Here is a 25,369-nt window from a genome sequence, read left to right as displayed (position 1 = left end):
ACCGAGGGCCTGGGTTCAGTCCCTCGTTGGGGAACTAAGATCCCACAAGCCGTACGGCGTGGCTGAAAAAAACAAAACAAAGCAAAACAAAACTTCTACTGCTGTTTGCAAGAGTAGCATGGGTTTACATTTTTGCAAATCTCTTTAATGTCTGCCTTAATAGAAGACAGCTGGATTCTGCATTTAGTCTGTCACACACAATACATTGTTTTGGTTAGAGTATGTAAAGAAAATCTGGCCTCACACAGACATGTAGTGGGAAACAGGAGGAGTATTTTAATAGCCCTTCTGGAGAATTGTGGACATTCTTTAACCACATCCCCAAATTGACTAATGGTAGTTTCTTTAAAGGTTGGTTACAACGTGGAATCTGAAAGCATATAGATGAATTTTTCTCACTCTGTTACAGTGAAATCTATTGGTCTGTCTTGCACTTAGAATGGCTCCTTGACCCACGTGTGATTTTGTAACATCTTGCATTGATCACTTGGAAAATACTGACCTACTGAGTGATGCACATCTTCCAAATGTTGAAACATTTAATTATATAACATCAAAGAAAGCACCTTTGTTAATATCGCCATCATTCTGATGAGAAAAGTCTTTAGCTGTTGGGAATCTGTCAGGTTCACAAGGGTGGATACAAGTTTTCAAATTCTAATCTTCACTTGTAAACTTGCATTTTGTTATACAAGTTTTCAAATTCTAATCTTCACTTGTAAACTTGCATTTTGTTATCAGCAACAAATACTGTCACTTATTTTCCCTGAATTGACAGGCTTACTTTGTTCTTTCTGAGAAAATGCCTGCCAAATACCCAAGTTTGAATAATTATAGTATTTCAAGTAAAAATGTATTTTGTGAAAAAAAGCAGCTGGTTGAGCTCACAGCTCATACAGCCGCACAAGTGCTTCCTCCTTGAGAGAACCGAAGTGCTTCAGCATCAGCAGGAGGGCCACGTGCGCGCCCTGTTTTGTCACACAGAATCCAAAGATAGGCGTACACGAGGGTCAAGATGAGATGGAATTACCATTTTCCTGCGTCAAAGACCTTCTGAAGTGAAATTCATGTTTTTGCTGCAAGTGCACAGTGGCTAAGGGCACCGTGGCAGCTACCGGATTTTGGTGCCCTGCTCATCTTGGGCCCGTTTGAGCTTTCAGTAGCTCTACCAACCATCAGTACAAACCACAGCTTGGTGGAAAAGGCAGATAAAACCTAGTATTATAATGAAAATGGTTTTGACCTCGCCTGGGGACCCTCAGGGACTGTGGACCACACTTTGAGAACTGCTACTCTCCAGGAAAACATTTTGTTAAGGTTTTAAGGGTCCCCATATTTGTACTTTCCTGCTGTCACTCCCCCAGCCTGAGTTGCACAGAGGGGACACTGCTCATGCATGATGTCAGGAAATGGAGAGAAAAATCACATGCAGAAAGCACTATCCTTAGCATGCTGATCATTCTTTTCCCAGCTTTATTGAGGTTCTGATCATTGTTTTTTGGAGACACAGGTATTTCATGAGATTTGCAAAAAAGACGTGTGTTTTTGCACAATACGGTACAATAAATGTAATTCCATTACAAGCTAAGTGAAAAATTGAAAAGCTACAGCCTGCATAACTGCAAAGGTGGGAGGGAAATCTGGCTTGATGTCCTTGATGTTTGCGGGATAGTGGGGATTTCCCTGTCTTGATTGTGCTGGTGGTTACATAACTGAATGCATTGGTCAAAATGCATAGAATTGTATATCGAAAAAGAGTGAATTTTACTGTATGTACATCTTGCCAGTGGATCTGATTGCTGCTCCCTCTTTCCCTGCAAAGGTCTATGACATTGCATCAGTATTTCTAAACAATTAAAGAAACAGGTTCAGGAGAAGAGTGGCTTATAGCAGCAGATATTTGACACCAAGAAATATAGTTTGTGTTAGCAGTAAAATGCCTTCTAGAACTTTACTTTGTTCTTCAATATACTTAATACCATTTTAATTTCTTTCTAACGTGTTTCTTCTGACCCTTTCAGTAGGCAAGGATATAATGTCCCCACGATTGCTTTGAACCCTTTGTGGAGGAGGAGTGCGATATGGACTTTGACCGTTGTCACAGTAATATTATAGAAAGCCCCAGTGTGTTCTGTTGGAATTAATGATACACATGGTGCAACATATTTCTGCTTAATCTTTGTGGATTCTTCTTTGAACCGTGTACTGAGAACATTTTAAAAAAATTATACAGAATTTGTAAATGTTTCTTGGCCAACTTGATGTAGCCTGACATAGATGGTAACCCTGACTGTTTTCTCATTAGTGAGGACTTTTGCAAATAATTTCATTGCAGTGGGTTGACATTGAATCCAGTGAGAATTAAAGCATTCGTTTTAAGGTAGACATTGACCAAAGTCAGTGTCAGGCACAGGAGGGACACGGGCCAGTCCTCTCAGACTGACGTGGGGTCACTGTAGCCTGCTGCGCCGTGTGCCTCACCTGTGAGCCTCACCTGGCGTCTCTCCGCAGGGCATCTGTCACTCCCACCTGGTACTGGAGGAGCCGGCTTCCATCGTGCAACTGGACTACAGCCAGAAGGTGCTGCTGGTCTCGACTTTACAGAGAAGTCTGCTTTTCTACACCGAGGAGAAGTCTGTCAAGCAAATCGGAACACAGCCAAGGAGAAGGTGAGCATCGCTGGTGTCGAGGCTGGTGGTGACGCGGCTCCAGGCAGGTCCCCAGCCTGCCCGCCACGTGTGGCTGCTGCAGTCTGCTCCCTGCGGCCCCTCCTCCACAGCCCGGGTAGGAGGTCAGGGGTCAGGCTCAGGGTCGGGTGGGAGCTCGCCCCTCGCTCCCTCCGCGTGCCGCACCATCGTGACAATGGAGTGACCTCGGCAGGGGAGGTGCTACCAGTTGTGTCACCTGCTGTGGAGCCGAGCCGGGGGGCGCGGGAAGAGTTCACATGGGCTGTAGCCCAGCTTGGGGCCGGGAGGAGTCCTGAGGGAGGGGGCGGGTCTGGAAGGGGTCAGGGCTCCTGGCCGGGAGAGGGCCCCTCCCTTGACCTGCTCCCTGGACGAACAGCGGCGAGCAGGGTCGGTCCAGTCCCAGCCTGCCCGGGGGAGAGGCGGAGGGGCAGGACGGCATGTGGGCCGGGGGCACGCGGGGGCCTGGGTGGCGTGGTGCTGGGGAGTGGGCAGGAGGTGGGCGGGCGTCAGTGAGGGCCAGCTGGGGGTGCTGGGGGTGCCAGCCTCCGGTCCTCTCAGCGTCCGTTGTGCTGTGTCCCGGGCTTTGCAGCAGCACAGTGCAAGTTTATTCTTTTTCTGCGTGGCGGTCCATGGCTATTAAAAGACACTCGCGCTTCCCCTTTGGCTTCTACTTTCCACGCTGAATACCCCCCTAATTCCACCAACAATCTGGTGTCTCTATAACAGTAATCTCCCTGTCGGCCCCTGGAACGCTCAGCAGAATCTGTAGCTTGGGCTTAGTGGTGTGCAGAACTTGGTCGTGACTTTCCCTCTGCCAGGGTCCCACTCTTCTGCTGACGTCTCGTCCTGGCTTGTCTGTCGGTGTCTTACTGCCTTGTGTCCTTTTGGAAGGAAGGTGGGGTGTAAAAAGAGAGATTTAAAACCCAGTTACCTCCACGGGGATCGTATACCCAAGAGTCTTTCTCTTCAAACCTGGCCTTGTAACCTCCCGTGTGAAACCTGAGCACCTTTGCGTGAACCTCTCCTGGTGCGTTTGTGTAGCCAAGTCTTTCGGCAGCTTGCATTAGAAGCATACTCTTGCCAGGCACCGTTTCAGGATATAGAAACAGATAAACGGGTCCCATTTCTCCTAGGGAGCTGTATTAGAGAAGTGAGGGATGACAGAATGAACGGAAACATTTTTAACCTCTGTGTCCTGAAGGCTTGTGTCTGTCGTGTGCTGTGTTAGGCTGTGGTTAGAAAAGGATGTCAGCCATGTCTGCCTCCTGGAAGTGGTGCCCCATGCAACAGTGTCCCTCTGGGTGGCACACGGTGGGACAGCGGTGAGCCAGGGGACGGGCCTCTGCCCTCACGTAAGATAAAGGTCTAGGCTGCGGTCAGTGCTATAGAGGCAACATCAGGGTGAGGTGTCGGCTGGGGGCAGGGCCTCTCTTAGAATGGTCAGGAAAGGCCTCTGGGTAAGAGATCTGTGGGCTGAAGCCTAAAGCATGGGAAGAGCGTTCTGGTCTCAGGGGACAGCAGATGCCAAGGCCCTGGATCGGGCCAGGGCCTAGAACGTTCGAGGAGCCAGGAGGGGGCTGGGGTGGCTGCAGACCAGTGGGCCGGGTGCTGAAAAGGAGGGCCTGAGCCTGCGTGAGGCGAGGGATACTGTCAACCGCGTTATTCTAGGTGAGACGGAAAGCCAGTGGGGGGCTTCAGGCAGGAGAAGGACTATCTGGGCTACCCTGGATCTGCCTGGAGACTTAGTTGGAGACGGTCAGGCAGGGAACAGTGAGAAGGCTGCTGCAGGAGCCCAGGAGTAGCACGGAGGCCTCGCCTGGGTACCCGGCATGGAGAGGAGAGGGCAGGGGGATGGAGGGTAATGGGGTGAATCGGATGTAGGGGAAAACGGAGAGAAAGGAACAATAAGAAAGGGTTTCCGTGCCCTTGGCTAAAGCAACTAGACAGATGGTGAAGCCATTTAACTGAGATGGGAAGACCAGGGTTAAGGTCTAGGCTTCAGGAATTCTGTCTTGGGGCTGTTGCATCTGAGATGCCTGTTAGGTAACTAAGCAGGAATCACAGTCCAGCGTAACATACACAGGTTGGAAATTCAGGGAAGGGGTTTTGGCCAGAAATGAAAATGAGGTCATCGGATGCAGGTGACATTGAGACCCCTAGCCTTGGATGAGGTCACCCAGGGGGAGTGTTTATTCATTCAACATTGGAAAATCCTTACTAAGTCTCTGCTGTGTGCCAGGCGCCCTTCTCAGTCTGGGGAGACAGCTGTGAACAAGGGGGACAAGAGCTCTGATCTTAAGGAGCTCATGTCCTGTGAGGGAGACAGACATTAAATGTGTTCTAGAATGTTCAGTAGTAACGAATGGGTATGGAGCTAGCGAGGATACCTGCCTTAGCGGGTGTGTGTTTAGGGCAGGCTGGTGGGTGGAGCCTGAGCAGATTCCTGAGGGAGGATGGGAGGGGCGGCAGAAGCCCTGCGTGTACGGAGGGTCTAGGAGCACAGACCAGGCGCCGGGAGCAGGGGCGCTGGGGGCAGCCCATCCTGTGGGCCCTGCTCAGGGGCTGCTTTACGCCACTGCCATCAAGAGTCGTGAGCGGCCTTGACCCGGGGAGTCAGTCCTGCTGCTGCGTGAGGGGGGTGAGGGCAGCTGCTCAAGGAGGCTGGCGGGGGCTCCCGGGCGATTCAGGTGAGAGCAGGGCCTCACGCCAGGCCGGGGTGGTGGGGGCGCTTTGAAGGCAGGGCCAACGGGTGTGTTGGCTCCGGGGTGTGAGAGAGATGATCCCTTGGAGATGGTGGCCTGAGCACTTGGCTAGGCGGGGCTGCCAGCTACTGGTGTCGAGAAGGCTGGCGGAGGAGCCGCGGCCGATCTCAGGAAGCAGGTGGGGCCGCAGCTGTGCATGCGGGGGGGCCCGTTAGCCGATAGACAGTGTTCAAAGCTCTGGGACAGAGGAGCTCACCTGGGGAGTGAGTGTCACTAGGGAACGGGGAGGCCTTGCATTCTGGGCCACTCCATTGCTTCCGTGTCAGAGAGAGCCGTGTCAGAGCCGCTGATCGGCCCCGAGAGGTGGGCTGAGCCGGGCCTTTGTCTCTGGCAACGTGGCGGCCGCGCGTGCCCACCCTCGTGGGGCACAGGCCGTGGCATTGGAAGGGCTGAGGGAGGGGGAGTGGGCAGTGAGTGTAGGCAGGACTCTTTCTGTGTAGATGGGAACGCAGAACTAGCGGGTGCCTGGAGGGGACCGTGCGGGCTGGCGAGACGTTGGATGGAGCGTGTGGCGGCACGTTGGGCGGCTGCTGTGGGCCAGCGGGGAAGCCGGGCTCGGGGACAGGCACAGGGAGTGCCGGAAGACAAGGTCATCCTCTCCTGACCCAGTCTGCGAACCTCCTCAGGTTGACAGCGTGTATGTTTCTCCTAGAAAAATCTCAAAGTCCCCAGCCATCCCCCGACGTGTGTTCCGTCTCGGTTCTCCTCTGTGTGTATGCTGGCGCCCTCCCCGTGCCTATCGCTGTGTCCTGCAGTCCAGTCGGGAGGACTGTCCTGGGTCGGCAGCGCCTGCGTGTTGCAGTCCAGGCCGGGTGTGGGGTGTGGAGCCTGCGCCCCCGCCAGAGCCACATCGTGCCCATCTGGTGGCCTTTGGGCATTTGTCTGTGGAGACAGTTGTCCCGGCTTTGACTCATTCTCCCGTTTCAGGCTCTGTCTGTGCTCAGCATTGTTATACATAAGTTAGAAAACACCATTTGCTGCTTAGAATTTGATCACCGGCAACACTTCTTTCATATTAGTGTGGCTCATAAAGGGAATTAAGGTGTCTTGTAAAGTCATCAATGGTCTTTCTAGAAATCAGCTCCACCAAAATTAAGAAACTAAGTTAATGTGTTTATGATTTTAGAATCCTGCAGTGCTTAGACCTTAGAAGTTGGAGTTGTTGTGTCTGATTCAGAATGACATCAGCAAGTGCTGCAGAATCGCCCTGCAGGCAGGTGGTGGCCGAGTCCGGGGTAGAGGACAGTTTGCACCCGGCTGCAGCTAGTTATCCCCAACTTCACTGCCTTCTCCCAACCCGCTCCCGACACATTTCCGCAGCGCCTCAGAGGCAGCCCCACGCCAGGCCCCCGCTCAGCCTGCCCTTCCCTGGAGTGCCCGTTCCCCTTTCTCAGTCTGGTCATTGTCCACTCAGTAACCGAGGTGTAGCCTTTGATGCCCAGGTCAGAACGTGTCCCCCTTGTCTGTAGTCCTCGAGCAGCCCTCTGAGCCTCAGAGATGGCACCTCGCAGACGCCCGTCTGCTGCAGGGCGTCCTGAGACAGGGCCAAGACCTTCCTCTTATGCATCTTTCACGTTGCCTGCAGCGCAGAGTCTCTTACATGGTTCAGGAGCTCACTAAATGTTTGTTAAAATGAACGCTTTAGTCACCTAAGGTGAAGTGACAGGAGCTTTTAAAAAAATAAATAAATAAATTTATTTATTTATTTATTTTTGGCTGTGTTGGGTCTTCATTGCTGCATGCATGCTTTCTCTAGTTGCGGTGAGCTGGGGCTACTCTTTGTTTCAGTGCGCGGGCTTCTCATTGCAGTGGCTTCTGTTGTTGCAGAGCGTGGGCTCTAGGCGTGCGGGCTTCAGTAGCTGTGGCTCACAGGCTCTAGAACGCAGGCTCAGTAGTTGTGGTGCACGGGTTTATTTGCTCCGCGGCATGTGGGATCTTCCCGGACCGGAGCTCGAACCCGTGTCCCCTGTGTTGGCAGGTGGACTCTTTACCACTGCGCCATCAGGAAAGTCCAGCAGGCGGATTCTTAACCACTGAACCACCAGGGAAGTCCGATAAGAGATTTTTAAGAGGACTTATTAGTAGGAGAAATATAGATTTGAAAATTGGATCACCAAATAGAAATTGATTTGATAGGAAAGGCAGGAGGAAGAGGTTATAGGCTACCATGCCAGAGTTCCTTTGGGTGTCTCTATTTAGAGAAGCTTTGCAGAACAGATCACTAAAGAAAATCATCAGAACATGATGCTGATTACGGAGCTGTCCATGAACGATCTACAGTGTTAGGTTAGTAACGATCTTGATTCTTGGTTAGTCTTAACAGTTTCAGTTCAAAGCTGAATTCGATATTTGGTGTCCTCCTTGGACCCTGTCTGGAAGGATTTAGTTACTGAGGTGCCAAAGGGGTGTAGTGAGATGCTGAAGTGCAGAGAAACACCCAGATAACTTTATCTGCGTGCCTTTGTGAGATGGGCCCTGTGGATGCCTCCCTGGGGGTCGGGTGTGCTGTGTGTGCAGTGAGGGTGAGGAGAGGGCCCAGCACCCACAGGAGCACACGATGGTAACAGGGGTGGAATTAGAGGCAGTTGAGCGTTTGTGGGGACTTACAGTGTCACAAGCATTGCTTTCTTTTGTCTTCATAGATTGTCATTCAATCCTCACATCAGCCTTTGAGATGGGAATTATTATCCCTGGTTTATAGACTAGGAAACTGAGATCCATACCACGTAGCTATTAAATGTCAGGGCTGGAAATTGAGCCCAGGTGTCGACCTAAAGCCAGTCCTCTTTCTACCATTCAAAATCAGAGAAATACTTCGGAGAGAGAATCAGCAGGACTTAGGGTTAAACTGAAACTCTTCTTTAAATCAATTAATTAATTTATTTATTTTTGGCTGCATTGGGTCTTCGTTGCTGTGTGGGCTTTCTCTAGTTGCGGTGAGCAGGGGCTACTCTTCGTTGCGGTGCACGGGCTTCTCATTGTTGTGGCTTCTCTTGTTGCAGAGCACAGGCTCTAGAGCACAGGCTCAGTAGTTGTGGCACACGGGCTCAGTAGCTGTGGCACACAGGCTCAGTAGTTGTGGCTCACGGGCTCTAGAGTGCAGGCTCAGTAGTTGTGGCGCATGGGCTTAGTTGCTCCACGGTGTGTGGGGTCTTCCTGGGCCAGGGCTCGAACCCATGTCCCCTGCGTTGGCAGGCGGATTCTTAACCATTGCGCCGCCAGGGAAGCCCCCAAACTGAAACTCTTAATATTTGAATTCTGGTGGACGTCTGAGATTTGGCAAAGATGTGGAGCAATGAGAACTCATAGATTGCTGACGAGAGTATAGGCTGGTGTAAGCACATTGGAAAAAGTTTGAAGTTGTCTTCCAAACTTGAATCTGCTTTTACTCAACAGCCCAGCAGTTACCCAGCAATCCAACAGTTCCACTTCTGAAGTATCCTTGACAAACTCTTAGACCTGAATACTAGGAGGTTATTTGCAGAAATGCTCATAATGAGCACTATTCAAAACGAAGAAGTGGAAATAATTCAAATGCCCTTCAACAAGAGGGAGAATAAATTGTGGAACGCTTTATAGCGGTGGAACTGAATAAGCTACAGCTTTTTTTTATCAACAAGGATAAATCTTAGAAATATTATGTTAAGTTAAAAACAAGTTGCAAAAGGATGCAAATAGCATCGTACTATTTTTTTTTTTTTTTTTTTTGGTACGTGGGCCTCTCACTGTCGTGGCCTCTCCCTGTCGTGGCCTCTCCCGTTGCGGAGCACAGGCTCCGGACGCGCAGGCTCAGCGGCCATGGCTCACGGGCCCAGCCGCTCCGCAGCATGTGGGATCTTCCCGGACCGGGGCACGAACCCGTGTCCCCTGCATCGGCAGGAGGACTCTCAACCACTGCGCCACCAGGGAAGCCCCGTACTATTATTTTTATACAAATGGAAGGCAAACAATACTAAATTATGTGGTGTTTAGGAGTACGTAGGTATGTGGTTAAACTATCGATAATCGCAAGGGAATAATGAACACAAAATTCAGGGCTCACACATGAGAACGGAGTGGGCAGGGACTCTTTGAGCCAGAGAGCATCAGCGATGTGACTACCAATTTATTTCCAAAGTTGAGGGATAGGTTCCTGGGTGTATATTTCATTATTAGGCTTCAAAGCATATATATTCTTTTGTTTGTGTTAGATATTTCATGACACTAAAAATAGAAGGAAAAAAACCCCAAGCCGGAGGATCAGAATGGAGATTGGTCCCTGTGATGGGTTTAAGAGAAATTCTGAAAGTGCTGCCCCAATTCTGGACATAAAGCTCATTCACTGGCATGTTGGGATGAGCACAGCAGTCAGATGTTAGAAGGAACAGAATTTCAGAGCAGGGAGAGGATGGTCAGTCCTGGGTCTGTCACCTCTGCCTCTGTTTCCTCTTCTCTGAAACGGGAGTCGTGATGCTTGCCTCACAGGGCTGTGTTGAGGGTTAAAGGAGAGTGGAGATAAAGCACTGTGTGCAGGGTAGAGGCATAGAGTTGGTGGGGTGGGATGAGCCGTGCTACGGGTGGGGCCGGGGAGCTGAGCGGGAGCCACGGCCAGCACAGCGGTAGCGGTTGGACTGACCATTGCTGCTGCGGGATTTGCAGGGGGTTATGCTTCGCAGGCCATGAAGCATATGGAGCCTCAAGTAAAACAAGTTGTTCAAAGTCTACCGAAATCTGCCTTCAGTGGTGGCTATTACAGAGGTGGGTTTGAACCCAAAATGACAAAACGGGAAGCATCGTTAATACTAGGTGTAAGCCCTGCTGCCAGTAAGGGAAACATAAGAGATGCTCATCGATGAATTATGCTTTTAAATCACCCAGACGAGGGAGGATCTCCTTATATAGCAGCCAAAATCAATGAGGCTAAAGATTTACTAGAAGGCCAAGCTAAAAAGTGAAGTAAATGTATGATAAATGTTAAGTTCTTACTCATTTATGTATATGAGTACCAGCTTTTATAATAAAACGCCTCAAAGCGACACATTTTAAAAATTAGCATAAGCTAAATCAAAGCCTTGGTATAAATTGGAGGATTTAAAATCGGATTATAGAATATTTGTAGGTTAATACTCAATAATTATGGTTAAATGCATGCCATTTGAAGTGTTGTTCATTACTCATTTGTCAAATAATTTGGTACCTATTTCAAGACAAAGTGAACAAGGTAGTCTCTCCCTGAAGGAATCCCCAATCTGATGGGAGACTGATAAAATGATAATTAAAATACAATGTGATAAATATGATGGAATTAGCACAGGTTGTTATAGTAGGGGCTCATCTCATTGGGACAGAAGGCTGTTCAAGGTACAGAGGACTCCCCCAGTCACTTAGAACCTTGAACTTAAAAGTCAATTTAGCCACAACTTAACCTAAGAAACTGATCTAGGTATGTACTTATCACTTTGTCAGTGATAAATCTAAATTGTTTCGGATTTCATACATTAAAAACTATAACAGCATGATTTTTAAAAAAAAGCACTGTGCGCAGTAACTGTTGCGTGTGCTTAGCGGGGTGCACACTTCTGAGGATGCTGTAGGGAGTGCAAGACAGAGACTGGCTCCTCTGTGGCCTCAGTGTTGGCCAGGCGGTTCAGTTAACCAAAAAATACACTGTAGAAAAGGGTTCGAAAAAGAATCAATCTTGTTTTGGCTTAGTCCAGAAATTCTTGTTAGAGTTAATATCGGGGGTTGACAGCTAGCACTTTAAATCAGTCCATTCTCTTTCTTTCTTTCCTCCTTTTTTTCTTGTAATTTCAGCACTGGGAAATTTGGTGCTTGTTTTATACCAGGACTTTGTAAGCAAAGTGATCTAACCTTGTACGCATCACGGCCTGGGCTCCGGCTGTGGAAGGCTGACATCCATGGGACCGTTCAGGCCACGTTTATCTTAAAAGATGTCTTTGCTGGAGGAGTCAAGCCTTTCGAGCTTTACCCGCGCCTGGAATCCTCTGACAGGGGAAGTTGCAGCTCACCCGAGAAACACCTGGGGCTTGTTTCATGTTTCTTTCAAGAAGGCTGGGTGTTGAGTTGGAATGAATATAGTATTTACCTTCTAGACACCGTCAACCAGGTAAGTAAAGTGATTGTACCACGTCTTTGGTGTCTAGAGGCAAGAGAATGTTTATGGACTGTTCTGCTTCATTTCTCAGACGATAGAAGGAACAGTGTTGATTCAGATGCTTTGCTTTTTCCACTGGGCCAGTCAAGGAATCCAAATGAAGGTTTGGTTGTTTTTGTAGATTTGAAAAAATATTTGGTTTAAATATTCATAGTCCTGTCCCCTGCTAAGAAAGTGTGTGTGTGTGTGTGTGTGTGTGTGTGTGTGTGTGTGTGTGTGTGTGTGTGTGTTTTTGCGGCACGCGGGCCTCTCACTGTTGTGGCCTCTCCTGTTGAGGAGCACAGGCTCTGGACGCGCAGGCTCAGCGGCCATGGCTCACGGGCCTAGCCGCTTCGCGCCACGTGGGATCTTCCCAGACCGGGGCACGAACCCGCGTCCCCTGCGTTGGCTCTCCAACGCAGTGGTTCTCCCAACCACTGCGCCACCAGGGAAGCCCTGTGTGTGTTTTATTTAAGCACAAAATTAAACTTGTTCTTTATAATTTCTTTGAATCACGTGTTTTCTGACTACCAAATTACTGCGAGGGTATTAAATGAAAACGCAAACGTGACGGAAACAGTAAGATAGGGACTCATTCCCCAAGGCCTCCGCAGGGCAACACTGAGTTGGGCAGGGGGCTCTTTCTCTAGCTTTCTTTCCACCCTGTTCTTTTACCCTTATTTCTCCTACCCAAATGGAGCCACACTGTTTTGCCATTTTTTTTCCCCACTTTACTTAATGATGTATTTGGACAACTTACCAGCGTTATTTTTTTTCCCAGCATTATTAAATCATGGTAGGAAACAATTTCTGTTTAAATCAGGATGGTAAGAGGTTATTGCCAACAGAGGTGGAATTAGGAATTAAAAAAAAACAAAGCTGTGTAGTTTCAGTCTATTCTTAAGAGCAGAGCTTTTGCTGTTTTGTACGTCATCTCCTCACCCCACACCCCACCCCCATCCTGCTCACGTTCTTCCTTCTTGAAGTCAGCAGGCCTCTAACAGACGCCCTTTTCTTTATAAGCAGCACTTCACGGTAGAAATCAAAGGGTTTTCTTAGTTGTGTGAACAGAAAATGAAATTCGTCTGCAAGGCTTCTTAATGATTGTTATCAGCCATGCCTGGTACTACTGGTTTAGTAGAAAGAAAAACTGACCTTTTTCTTCTTCCTGGGAGATTCTGGTCTGGTTCTACCTATAACCAGGAGTCTCTCGTCTGCCTGGCTTGGTTTCCCTACCTGGAACATGGGGAGGGGACTGGTGAGTTGGATTAGGGAATCACCAAGATGCCTTTTAGCCCTGAGTTTGTTTCTTTTCTTAAGGAACGATTTGAAAGACATTTTTGTATTCTTCCTCAGGTGTAGAGAACACAGCTTTTCTTCTTTTTCTGGGTACTATTTGAACTTAATGTGCACTTGTTAATTGGCGGGGTCAAGATGTGGTATAATTGTACATCAGTTCCTCTCTTCTGAGCACTTACCCAGGGCTTTCCCCAGTAGGTATAATTAACTTCATCTTATAGATGGAGAAGTGGAGACAGAGGACCTGGTCATGAGCAGAGAGTCTTTACATGGCAACATGATTAAAAGCTTTCAAACTACTGTCAGGATTATTAAGAATTTACAAAGGACTGAGACTCATTTTCTCTTCTATAATGAGCTAGTCTCTTATTTGCACTGTTGACTGAGAAGCAAGAATTTTTTTTAAGTCAGGGATGTCCTGTGTTTTGTTTGCTGTCTGCTTTCAGGTGATGTTAGGGGAATCCTCCCTCACTCACTTATTCATTCAAAACCAAGGGTTGCAATGCCTATTAGTCTCTCCCACAGGACTCCGCACGGTAGGGGACCTAGACCTGCCAGCACACATTCCAGCCCAGGAGAGACGTGCCAGGTGGGGGTTTGTGTAAAGTGCTGTGAGCTCTGAAGAGTCCTGGGCATTGCTGAGGAGGGTGAGCTTGTCAGGGACGCTTCCCAAGGAGGCGGCCTCTGAATCAAGTTGGAACTCTCCCAGTGAGCAAGGGTCAGGAAAAGAATTCAAGCAGAGCGCGTGACGTCGTGGAGGAACAGGGCTGGGGTTTGGACTGGCCAGTTGAGGCACCTGAAGCCAGAAAAGGGCGATCAGAGAGCGGGGAGCAAGGCGGGGACCGGTTCAGAGGGTGGCCGAGAGGCGGGGAGAGACTGCTCGCTCAGTCTCATAAATTTACTGGCAGGGGTTGTGACTCAGTCACACATCCGTCAGGTATTACCTGACTTTGACTGAATTTCCCTGAGTTTCAGAATCATGACAACGAAGAGCAGTTGTCTGACTTATTTGGATTGCTACACATGCTTGTACGATTTGAACTATTACTATTGCCTGGTTTTGTGATTTTTTTTTTTTTTTTTTTTTTTTGGACAGGCCACAATTGCTGGTTTGGAAGGATCAGGTGATATCGTGTCTGTTTCCTGCACAGAAAATGAAATATTTTTCTTAAAGGGAGACAGGAACATTATAAGAATTTCAAGCAGACCTGAAGGACTAGCATCAATAGGTTTGTATTTCTTGTAAAATGTTATAAAATGTATTTGTTACAAAATTTGTTATAAAATGTATGTAATTACAGTTTGTGATGTATAAAACGTACCATTTTTTTGCTCGTTAAATGATTGTAGCTTTTTCGAAACGAGGTGTTCAGAGGGTTTCCTTTGATTCTGAAAAGACGGTTTGTGATACTTTTCTTGAAGGTTACCTGCTTTCAGGCTTACATCAGCCAGGGTCTCACATTTGGTGGAGTTGCTTCTGCGGGTCTGGAGGTCAGGGAGGTTGGGTGAGTAGGAAGGAGAACTTGGCACCCACCTGACTGATCTCCGTCCGACACTCTGAGACAGCCTGTGGGATTGATGCGTAAGATTTTAGAACATTTCAGTCTGTCACCTGGGACACGGTTTTTTACCTTTAACATAGTTCTTCCTTGTAGTATTGATTATTCTCTGTGCTTTTGACTTTTTTTGGGTAATTCATATTTAAGCCCAAATTCTAATGAGTAAAGAACCTTACTCTGTGTTGTCGTGCATGCACACGACCATGGTACTTTATGTATTTGTTCCTGGTGGTCGCAACAACAGCTGTGTGGCCCCTGCCCCACTGCCCCTCCCCGCCTTGTCATCACTGCGTTGTGCTCACCACCTTCCAGACTCTGCTAAGCACTTAACGTTCACGATCTCGTCCAGTCCTCCGAACAGCCTCGTGCGGGAGGGCCCGATGCCCGAGGTGAGGGCAGTGCCCACAGATGCCAGCGCCTCGTGGGGCCTCTGAAGTTCACTGGGCAGTTGCACAGGCGTCCTGCCCCCGCCTTTCCCTAACCAGGCTACCTTCCTCCCTGGGGCTGGAGCGGCCTTGGCCCTTCCTCGCTTGCTGTGCGCCTGTCCTGACACTGCTGCCTGGGTCTCCCCGACGAGGCCTGCCCTCCTCGGGTGCTGCCCTGTGCACCCCTCCCCCTTATCATTCAAGACTCGGTCGGTATCGCCGCACTTTTGATAACTTCTTCCAATCGCCTTAGTTGAGTCAGTCTCTCCTCACTGCGTTCCTGGGGCCCTTTTCCTGCTGCTCCTTGACTTCGGAGTCGTTGCCTCACCACTTACCTTACGCAAGAATAGATTTTTGATTGCAAGGCTCTCGTGACTCACCTTGTGGCCCTAACACAGCACGTGGTTTGAAGAAGACCCTAGCGTGTTAGTCAATGGTGTCCCCCTTTCACAGATTAGAAAATTGAGGATTGGGGTAGTACGTGACAAGCCCCAAGTCACCGTCCAGATTTCCGCTTCAGCCGCTGTTTCCCCTGCCTCGCCAGGTTAGTCAGGAGGGCCCGCCCTGTGCCATGGCTGTGGGCACGCCACTGCTTTCCTCGGGTCTCTTGGCCACAGGGCCATCCTTGGTGTTTCTACTCTGACCAGTGTCAGCTAATGTCTGAGTGACCTCAAGAGAGGCAGCGGAGATCCTGGGCAGGAAGTGGGGCTCCCTCCCTCCAGCACGGGAGGGAGCGGCCTGCCTGGGACATGGCTATAGCGTTTGTCTTTTAAACCTTAGAATACAAGGTTTGGCTGCTGGGAGAATATAAAAAACAGCCTCACTTTAGCCAGATATTTAGCCTCAAAAAGACAAAAATGAAGTACTAGCTGTCACTGTCCTGAATTTATAATCTCCCAAGAGATGGCAAGAAGAGAGTGAATTACCTTTTAAGTCACAGAGGGCAGGTTGGGGCGAACATCATTCCAGGGTTGTAACTTTCGTAGAAACGGAGAGAGCTCTGCTCTTGAGCCTGTGAGCTGGGGGCCTTAACAGTGTCACCAAGTGGCAGTGCCACTTACAGGGGAGAAGTGACCAGGAGCCACGAGGCCAGTAGACTTCCTGCAGGCGTGAAGATGCTCTGTAACTACACTGCCCACACGTGGCTGCCAAGTACTCTAAATGTGCTGAGTGCAACTGAGGAACTGGATTTTAAGTTTTGTTTCATGTCTATGAATCTGAATTTAAATAGCTACATGGCTGCTGGCTACTGTACTGGACGGTGCAGCTCCAGACCAAGATCTGCCTGTGTAATCTTGTGTGACCTTCTGCAAGTCACTTCCCTGCCCTGCTCGTCCCCACTTGTGGCCCCCGGTCGAGGCAGGAATGCCCACCTGTCTGGGTAAGGGCCGTGTCTCCATGCCTAGAACGCATCTGGCATGCGGTAGGTACTCGGTAACAGAAGGATGGCTGGATGGATCAAAATGGACCCCCAGTCCTGTGTTGAGGGTCCTGTGGCTGGAACCTCCTACTGTCGTGTTGAGAGGAGGACGTGTCCATGGAGGTGGGGACAGAGCGCCAGGCCCACCAGCCCACTGCCAGTCCTGCTCTGCTCTCTCTCCTCTTCGCACGTGGACTCCTTTAATGAACTCCTCTGTTTTGAGTTTGCGCTGGTGAAAAATGACCTTTCCCTCCTTGAACTTTGAGAATTTTTATTATAGGTACATGTGTGTTTTTCAGAGGTCCCTGGAGGAGTAGTGTTTTGGCTGCACCACGGGGGCCCCAGCAGTGAAAGCACCGACTCCTAACCACCGCACCACCGGGGAATTCCCTCTAAGCCCTTTTTTCTTTTTTATTATTATTTTTTTTCCAAGCCCTTTTTTAATAGGCATCTCACCTTTATCTATTATTTTGTGAGTTGAAGTGAGAAATGCTCTACCTTATGATAGTCCCTTACTTTGAGTTATTTACAGAAGACAGCTGCTGTGAGTTATTTGACTGATTTTGATACATGAACTTCCTGGAGAACAAAAACCACGTGTTGGAACCTGTTGTACAATTCTTTTAGTTTCGCTGGTTTCTCTGAATTTAGCAGGCTGGTATTTAGGGCTGGCAAACCTTAATAAGAGCACTCCATCTTTCCCTCCAGTAACCATGGTAAAACTGACTCTTCTTTCTCAGTGCGGGACGGTCTGGAGCCGTCAGGATGCCCAGAGCAAGTCCATGGGCAGCGTGCGGAGAAGCCGCCGGGGGCCACGCCTTCTGAGACGAGGCTCAGAGGCTCTTCCGTGGCCAGCGAGCCCAGAAGCAGGAGCAGCTCGCTCAACTCCACTGACAGCAGCTCCGGGCCGCAGGCGGCTCCCGAGCTGGGCAGGAGCAGCCAGCTCACCTCGAAGAGGTTCAGTGTGATCAGCTCGGAGGACTTCGACCAAGAGCTCATTGTGAAGCCTCTCAAAGTGAAAAAGAAGAAGAGGAAGAAGAAGACAGGTACCATCCACGGCAGAGCACACACGACCTCCTTCCGCCCCCGTGGGGCCTTTTACCAAACTCTTTGGGAAGGCTGCTGCTTGCTGAGTGAGCACTGCCCGTTCGCTGGAAAGCACAGAAAGCGAATGTCTTTCCTCCTCGAAGGAGTTTTACTGTGAAATACGTATACATTATACACACACATAAAGCATTAAACTATAATGTAACATACCACCCTGCTTAACAGGTCTGGGTGTTATACTTTTCAATATTTAAGTAAAAATTTCTGTTTATTCATGTACATCATTTATTAGACCAGAGATTCTATAAACCTGTAAGGAAGGTCATGGAAATCTTTAGATGGATCGATTTATGTTTAATGTAGGGTATGTCATCAGATATGGGCTTTTTTTTCTCTTTTCTTTTTTTTTTTTTTTTTTTAGGCTGCACTGCATGGCTTGCAGGATCGTAGTTCCCCAACCAGGGATTGAACCTGGGCCCTTGGCAGTGGAAGCACCAAGTCCTAAGCACTGGACCGCCAGGGAATTCCCAGATACGGGATTTAACACTGAGTTTAAAAAAATTTTTCACTTCTTGGTGCCTGTTGAGCCTCTCTAGCTAAAGATCACTGCGATATTGAAGGAAAATGTTACCAGATCCCTTAGCATTTTAATAATTAAAAGAAATTGGTCTGTGATCCATTTGTTCCTTTGTTTTTCTTAGTTAACATTTCTTGAAGGCCTCAGAGCCCATCAGTGTGTACAGTATTTGCATCCATTTAAAACATCCCTGCGTTGGGATAATTTGTACTTTAGAGATTTATTCTTCACCATTTAGATATCCTTCATTTAAAACGCTTTTATCTTAAGCCCAAATTTTGTTTTTTAGTTAGTGTCTTACTAGATTCATACCTAATCTTAAACGTTCTTCTTTTAAACAGAAGGTGGAAGCGGGACTACCTGCCCCAGTTCCCTTGAATCGACTCCCTGCTGGGAGTGTCCTGGTGATAGCCCCCAGTCCTTGAGCACAGACTTGCTGTCCACGACCTCGAGTTTGGGCAGCACCGTGGATCAGTCCAGTACAGGGTCTCCGGACCAGGAGTGCAGTCTCAGTGGTGAGGCCAGCAGTGTCCTGCCAGAATACAGCGACCCCGAAACGTTCAGTGTCTTGGAGGCGCCCTTCCCCGCCCCTGACTCACTGAATGAGGAAGGTGACGGAAGAACCGAAATCCCACTATGTGACGGCGCAGGCGAGACGCAGCCGCCTAGCGGGGGGTTGAGTTCACCCTGGCATCCGAGGGAGGACGCGGAAGGGAGTGATGACATCGCGGAGCTCGAAGAGGAGCCCTGTCCCGTGAGCGGTGGGCCAAGGAGCACACAGTCACCCTGCCGAGAGCGGGGCAGCTCAGCAGAGGCCCAGGAGGTGGGGGGCATGGAGCCTGCTGAACCCCAGAGCACTTTTCCGGAGGCCCCCCTCCAGGGCTCCCCCCTGGTGCCTTCCAGCCTCAGCTGGACTCCCAGTGCTGAGCGGTGGCTTCCAGGGACCAGCGCTGAGGAGCCCAGTGAAGAGCAGGGCTTCCGGAGGCACCTGGGGGCCCCAGGCCACCTCGGCTCGAGTCCCCGGCACGCTGCTGCTGACGATGACACAGGCCAGAAAGCATTGGCTGCTTCCGAATGTGACTTGGGGAGTGCAGGAGGACGACGGCCTCGCTGGGTCTCTGCCTCGGTGGCCAGCGCCCATGAGCAGCCCTCACGGGACCAGGCGTTGACGTCCAGTGATGAGGAGGACATCTATGCCCACGGGCTGCCCTCTTCATCCTCGGAGACGAGCGTGACAGAGCTGGCAGGGAGCCGCTCCCTGCAGGACCTGCACCCGCCGGGCACAGACGAGCCCGGGCTGCTGAAGTCAGAGGAGGTATGTGCGCTCCTTTCTTAAGGGAAATCATTGGCGAACTGATTATATTTTTCTGTTTATGCAAAGAAATTATATTCCTACTGTAAAACCCGTATGCCAGAGGTGTTTGGAAGTCTGCCTTTGGGAGATTTCCAGCGCAGGGATCTAGAATGGCTTGGACTCTTGCTGACCTGTCACCCCTGCTCAGTTACCCACTTTACCAACAAAAGCAGCCTCTCCTTGTTGATTCCGGCGGGGCCGGCCCAGCATGGGCAGCTAGTGCTAGTCATCCCAGAGGATGGCTGGATTGGCCTGGGGGCCGCTCCCAGAAACCCGTGGCGAGAGGCCCGTCCACTTGTGGAGGGGAAGGCGCTGCCCCGCAGACAAGCGTCTCGAGGAGCCGTGTCTCCCTGACCTCCAAGCAGCGGCGCCAGGGCTCCCCTGCAGGCTGTGCAGAAACCAGGTTTCGAGCGTCCAGTTTCCTGGGTCGGGTTCTACCTAGCCTGTGCAATTAAAAGACGATTATTAGCTGTTCTTGGTCATTTTATTTAAAAAAGTGGCTTTTAAAAAGTGCTTGTTTCCTTAGCAAGTAATTATTATGTAGATGTATTTGGGTTCAGAACTAACTGTGTACTGTAACCCTTTCTGCTGAGTGGATGAGGTGTGGATCGTGCGTGTGAACTTACGCAGCCACATGTGCTTTCCCCAGATGTGCCTCTGGATTCTCTGCGTCCTAATGGCGTGTGACATTGGGGCGGCTCTCACCGTGTGCCAGGTGCCGTGCTAAGCACTTTACAAGTTTAACTCATATACTGCTCGAAGAACAAAACCCACAAACTAGGTGCTCCCGTTTCACAGGAGGAAGTGGAGACTCAGACAGATAAATGGCTTTCACCAGGTCGCATGGCAAGTGGGGCCAGGGCCCTCTCTCTCGAACCGCTGTGCTGTCTGTCCTACCTCGAAAGTGAAATGTCCTGCTTATTTGTTTTAAGACAGAATGCCCTTTCACTCAGTCTTCCGCGCATTCACCCTTTCGTGAGTGCCTTCGGCTGCCAGGCTCTGCGTCGGGCGCTGGGGATGCTGCAGTGCCCGTGACAGGCAGTCGTGGATCTCAAGAGTCCTGGACACGTGTGCAGATCCTCCCAGTTGAGTGGAACTCGGGCGATGGTGATGAGCAAAGTGCAGGAGGGGCGCGGCGCCCACCAACCATGGCAGGAGCCAAGCAGCTGAGCCGAGGGCGTGGGCAGTTGGCATTCTAGACCAGAACTTTAGAAAAGTCCTAGGTGAGAGAACACCTGGTACTTTGAGGACCTCCCCCAGCCTTCACTGCTCCCCGCCTTGTCCCCCTCCAGAGAGCTGGAAAGCCACATTTTGTTGCGTTGGGGGGTGGGTAAGGCGTGTCCTGGTGAGTCAGGGCCAGATCGAGAGGGGTTGGGTGCCAAACTCTGTGAAGCAGTGAACGTCCATGTGTGGGTGATTGTGCAAATACATGGGTTTCTTTTGCAGTTTTGGAAAGCTGTTAAAGTACACACTTTATTTAGCTTTGATTTTTAAAAGAACCCTAACATCTAAACCTTAGTCTACAAGATTCAGTCAGGCAGTGTCTTGGCCAGATTTCCATCAACCACGTAATGTGCCACGTGTCCGATGATTGGATCAGCGCTTAAAACAATATGGTGAAAAAAACAAAGATAGTGGTAGTGCCATTTCTCCTAACACATCTCTAATGATTAGCTGTACAAAAAATCAGTTTGCATACAAGTGGGAAGTGAGGTATCCCTGTAGAATAAAACCAGATCCTTTGAATGTAAGCGCTAGGTGAGGGAAGAGGTTGTAGTATCTGTGACAGACTGTTTTCCAGGAACGTTATGGGGTCTTTGTAGGGGACAGCCGCTCCCACTTCACAATGTTTCTGTTAGAGCTGGTCGAGAGATAGAGGGCCGACTTAAGTGATTGCACACTTTTCTTATTGACGACAGTACGACACATGCAGCTGTGTCCTCTGCCGCAGAACTCAGCAGGCTCTGTCCTTGTTAGTTTGCAGAAAGCTGGATGGGTTACTCCGGGCCGGGCTACGGCATTCTCAGCTTGGCGGTCTCCGAGAAGTACATTTGGTGCCTGGACTACAAAGGCGGCCTGTTCTGCAGCGCGTTGCCGGGCGCTGGGCTGCGCTGGCAGAAGTTTGAAGATGCCGTCCAGCAGGTGGCAGTCTCGCCCTCAGGTTCGCCTCCCAGCTCCCTGCTTCTTGCCCCAGGTGTAGAGGCCCGAGCACACAGGGACCAGTCCATTTAGCAGACTTGCCTTTTCCCCTGCAGGTTTGAGGCGTTTTCTCCAAAGAACGCGGATTGCTGCATTTGAGATCAACTGAAAATAGTGTAATTGCAGTTCAGTTTTTGGTTTTTTATTAATTGCAGTGGTAACACATGAACATGTTTTGTAAGTTAGACAAATAGCTTCCATTTTTGAGGTTTTTTTTTTAGAAATATTAACATAAAATGCCTTATAAAAATAAATCTGTTTCTATTTCTTAGTGTTGTTGTTTTATAACTTATTTATTTATTTATTTTTGGCTACGTTGGGTCTTCGTTGCAGTGCACGGGCTTCTTGCAATGGCTTCTCTTGTTGGGGAGCACAGGCTCTAGGTGCGCGGGCCTCAGTAGTTGTGGCACGTGGGCTCAGTAGTTGTGGCTCGTGCGCTCTAGAGCACAGGCTTAGTAGTTGTGGCGCACAGGCTTAGTTGCTCTGCGGCATGTGGGATCTTCCCAGGCCAGGGCTCGAACCCGTGTCCCCTGCACTGGCAGGCGGATTCTGAACCACTGCGTCACCAGGGAAGTCCCTTAGTGTTGCTTTAAAACAGCTGAACTAATGAAGATGGGCCCGCGGTTGTGTTGGATAAGTTTGGATCGTTTGGTTTCTTTCTTAGAAATTACTCTGTAATGAGCTATATATATGCTTTGGGTGAATAATCTACTCCCTGACTGTGAAAAGAAAATGCCTTCCTTCCTTCATGCCATGATCAGGCCATTTTCAGTGAGCTGGAGCAGACGCTTCCTGGATGAGGTTCTACCCCCTCATCTATACAGAATAATTTGCTTGTTTGTCACAATGTTGGCCACTTTACCTATTTGTGGGATGGCGAGTGGAACAGAAGTGTGTATGTGTATCGTAGCTGGTTTACTGTTAGGACGTTGGAATGCAAGGCAGACAACACTGAGCCTGTGACCTCCCCTCGCCCTCTGTGCTTTGAGATGGATTTCCTCTAACTCTCCTGGTCTTTGTCACTACGTAAAATACCAGTTTGTTCAGGGTTGTTTTGTTCTATCTCTTTATCTCTTTGAAAAATATTTTTCCTTAGAGACTAAGATAATAGCCTGTCCCATTAGCTGGCTTTATATAATTATGGGTTTTAATTCTTTTCCTCTCATTTACCTTTGGGTCCATCTCCCCAGCCATTTATAAACTTCGGTTTTTTCCTGATTATGTGAATTACTGTGTGTTTCCAAACGCTTCAGTCTCGCGCTACTCTAGCAGGAGCTCTGTCTCCACCAGGGTTGGTGCTGTGGCTGAGGGCCCCGTCCAGCGTGGGCACCCCGGGGTCCGCGGGCTTGGCCGCCGCCTCGCTTCCCACACCTCCCTTGGCACCTCGTGCCAGACCCTCTAGTCCAGCCGTCTGTGCTCTTGGTGACTCTGATGGTTTCTTAGACGCCACCTGCATCTGCATAGACCACCTTCCTGTCTGCCCTTCTCCTTCCCTCCCCTTCTTCTTTGTCCCTTTCTAAGTGAAAAAAGGGACAGCCCAGCTCAAGTGCTTCCTTTCCATCTGCACCTTATCCATTTGGCTGGTCCAGAATTGACCCACTCCCTTTGAATCCCTGTAGGACTTTCAGACTTTCTCAGGACACTAACTGTGCCTCCCAAAGGTCGTTTAGGGCCCTCACCTGGCACACCTAGCAGTGCTGGTGGTGCCTCTCTGCCGTGTGATGAGTGCCTCTGATGCGCCCGCTGTGTGTGCTGTGTCCTTGATACAGCCTCACCTGCAGCCTTCCTAGCAGCCTGTACGGGGCAGATGATCCCATTTCACAGATGAGGAAATGAGGCTTGGAGACATGAGCCCCAAGCCACATGGTGGGGGGTGGTGGCAGGGGTTCAGACCTCGGCGCCGCAGGCTCTTTCCCCATTCGGGGTAGAAGCAAAGGGGGGGGGCGTGTTGTAGAAATCTCTCTTCCCCACAGCACCCAGAATGGACTTTTGGGGGTGAAAGTTCTCAGTATTTATTGGACAGTGAATATAATTTTTATTTCCACAGGAGCCCTTCTCTGGAAGATTGAACAGAAATCTAACCGAGCCTTTGCTTGTGGAAAAGTGACCATCAAGGGGAAGCGTCACTGGTACGAAGCTCTGCCCCAGGCGGTGTTTGTGGCCCTGAGCGATGACACGGCCTGGATCATCAGGACAAATGGGGACCTGTACCTACAGACAGGTAGCTGCAGCCGGCGCCCCAGCACCCGTGGGATCTGGTGTGATTGCGCTTTGGTAGCGATGTGCTTAGAGACAGTGACCAAGAAGCTAGAAGTCAATTTAAATGAAAACACTTCTGGAAAGAGAGTATTTGCTGTTGGAATCTATTAGCAGTTTTCTGCTACTGACTCACATTCAACCCAGGACAAATTTAGGGCAGGAATTAATAGAATTATTTGGCGAGGCACAGAAACAGAATCTTATTCTCCTTACAGCTCACCATTGCGTATCCCTTATCCTGCAGTATCAGATCTGAAGAGGAAAGAAGAACAGAGAAATGGCATTAGAATCATTTTTCCCTTTAACTTATGGCTGGATTTTTTCAGCCAGGTCAAAGCCCTGCTTCTATACGCTTATTTACACGTGGGTCAGGAAAAAACAAGGAGATAATTTGCTCTGAATAGGAGTTTATCTCATCCTAGGAAACTGCCCTGAGAGGGGGGACCTTTAGCAGCTGGAAGAGACACAGTGGGACTTGTTTTTTAAAAATAAACTGTAATGAGAGTCAGTGTTTACGTACTGTCAGCAAAATGAGATATGGGTTTCCAAAAGCAATGTGATTCACCAGTACCTGGAAACGATTACGGGGCAGGAGCTCTTTTTCGGATGTCAAGAGGCCATAATAGATTTATGTAAATATCAATCTCTTAACCATTTAATATTGCTGATTCCAAGAAAAGGTTTGTTTTTTTTAAAATAGATTTATTTTATTTATTTATTTATTGGCTGCATTGGGTCTTCATTGCTGTACGCAGGTTTTCTCTAGTTGTGGCGAGTGGGGTCTACTCTTGGTTGGGATGTGAGGGCTTCTCATTGTTGCAGAGTACAGGCTCTAGGCGTGCAGGCTTCAGTCAGTTGTGGCTCATGGCCTCTAGAGCGCAGGCTCAGTAGTTGCGGTGCACGGGCTTAGTTGCCCCGTGGCATGTGGGATCTTCCCGAACCAGGGCTCGAACCCGTGTCCCCTGTGTTGGCAGGTGGATTCTTAACCACTGCACCACCAGGGAAGCCCCCCAAGAGAAGGTTTTAATCTCTGTTATGAACTGTCAGCCAGGGACGATTCTGAGATTTTTTTTTTTAACATCTTTTATTAGAGTATAATTGCTTTACAATGGTGTGTTAATTGCTGCTTTATAACAAAGTGACTCAGCTATACATATACACACGTCCCCATATCTCCTCCCTCTTGTGTCTCCCTCCCACCTTCCCTATCCCACCCCTATAGGTGGTCACCAAGCACTGAGCTGATCTCCCTGTGCCATGCGGCTGCTTCCCACTAGCTATCTGTATTACATTTGGTTGTGTATATATGTCCATGCCACTCTCACTTTGTCCCAGCTTATGCTTCCCCCTCCTCACATCCTCAGGTCCATTCTCTGTGTCTGCGTCTTTATTCTTGTCTTGCCCCTAGGTTCTTCAGAACCTTTTGGGGTTTTTTTTAGATTCCATGTATATGTGTTAGCATACGGTGTTTGTCTTTCTCCTTCTGACTTACTTCACTCTGTATGACAGACTCTAGGTCCATCCACCTCACTACAAATAAATCAATTTCATTTCCTTTTATGGCTGAGTAATATTCCACTGTATACATGTGCCACATCTTCTTTATCCATTCATCTGTTGATGGACACTTAGGTTGCTTCCACATCCT

General features: G+C 49.2%; 1 protein-coding gene and 1 pseudogene across 2 annotated transcripts in view; both read left to right on the top strand.

The window, feature by feature from the left end:
• The window catches only part of TECPR2 (tectonin beta-propeller repeat containing 2), a 98,251-nt gene that overhangs the window by 26,611 nt on the left and 46,271 nt on the right, over positions 1 to 25,369 (top strand). For both annotated transcript variants that reach the window (XM_060155857.1, XM_060155867.1), the window contains exons 5-11: positions 2,512 to 2,669; positions 11,243 to 11,555; positions 13,978 to 14,110; positions 17,026 to 17,331; positions 18,251 to 19,224; positions 21,241 to 21,424; positions 23,510 to 23,683. In XM_060155857.1, coding sequence (XP_060011840.1) covers positions 2,512 to 2,669; positions 11,243 to 11,555; positions 13,978 to 14,110; positions 17,026 to 17,331; positions 18,251 to 19,224; positions 21,241 to 21,424; positions 23,510 to 23,683 — 2,242 coding nt within the window. The remainder of the gene's footprint in view (positions 1 to 2,511; positions 2,670 to 11,242; positions 11,556 to 13,977; positions 14,111 to 17,025; positions 17,332 to 18,250; positions 19,225 to 21,240; positions 21,425 to 23,509; positions 23,684 to 25,369) is intronic.
• Positions 4,517 to 10,722, top strand: LOC132526016 (mitochondrial import inner membrane translocase subunit TIM14-like; annotated as a pseudogene).

The sequence above is a fragment of the Lagenorhynchus albirostris genome, chromosome 1, assembly GCF_949774975.1.
Source record: "Lagenorhynchus albirostris chromosome 1, mLagAlb1.1, whole genome shotgun sequence".
In the NCBI taxonomy this organism is placed as follows: domain Eukaryota; kingdom Metazoa; phylum Chordata; class Mammalia; order Artiodactyla; family Delphinidae; genus Lagenorhynchus; species Lagenorhynchus albirostris.
The sequence above is the reverse complement of the archived record's forward strand: the minus strand, read 5'-3'. Positions and strand labels throughout refer to the sequence as shown.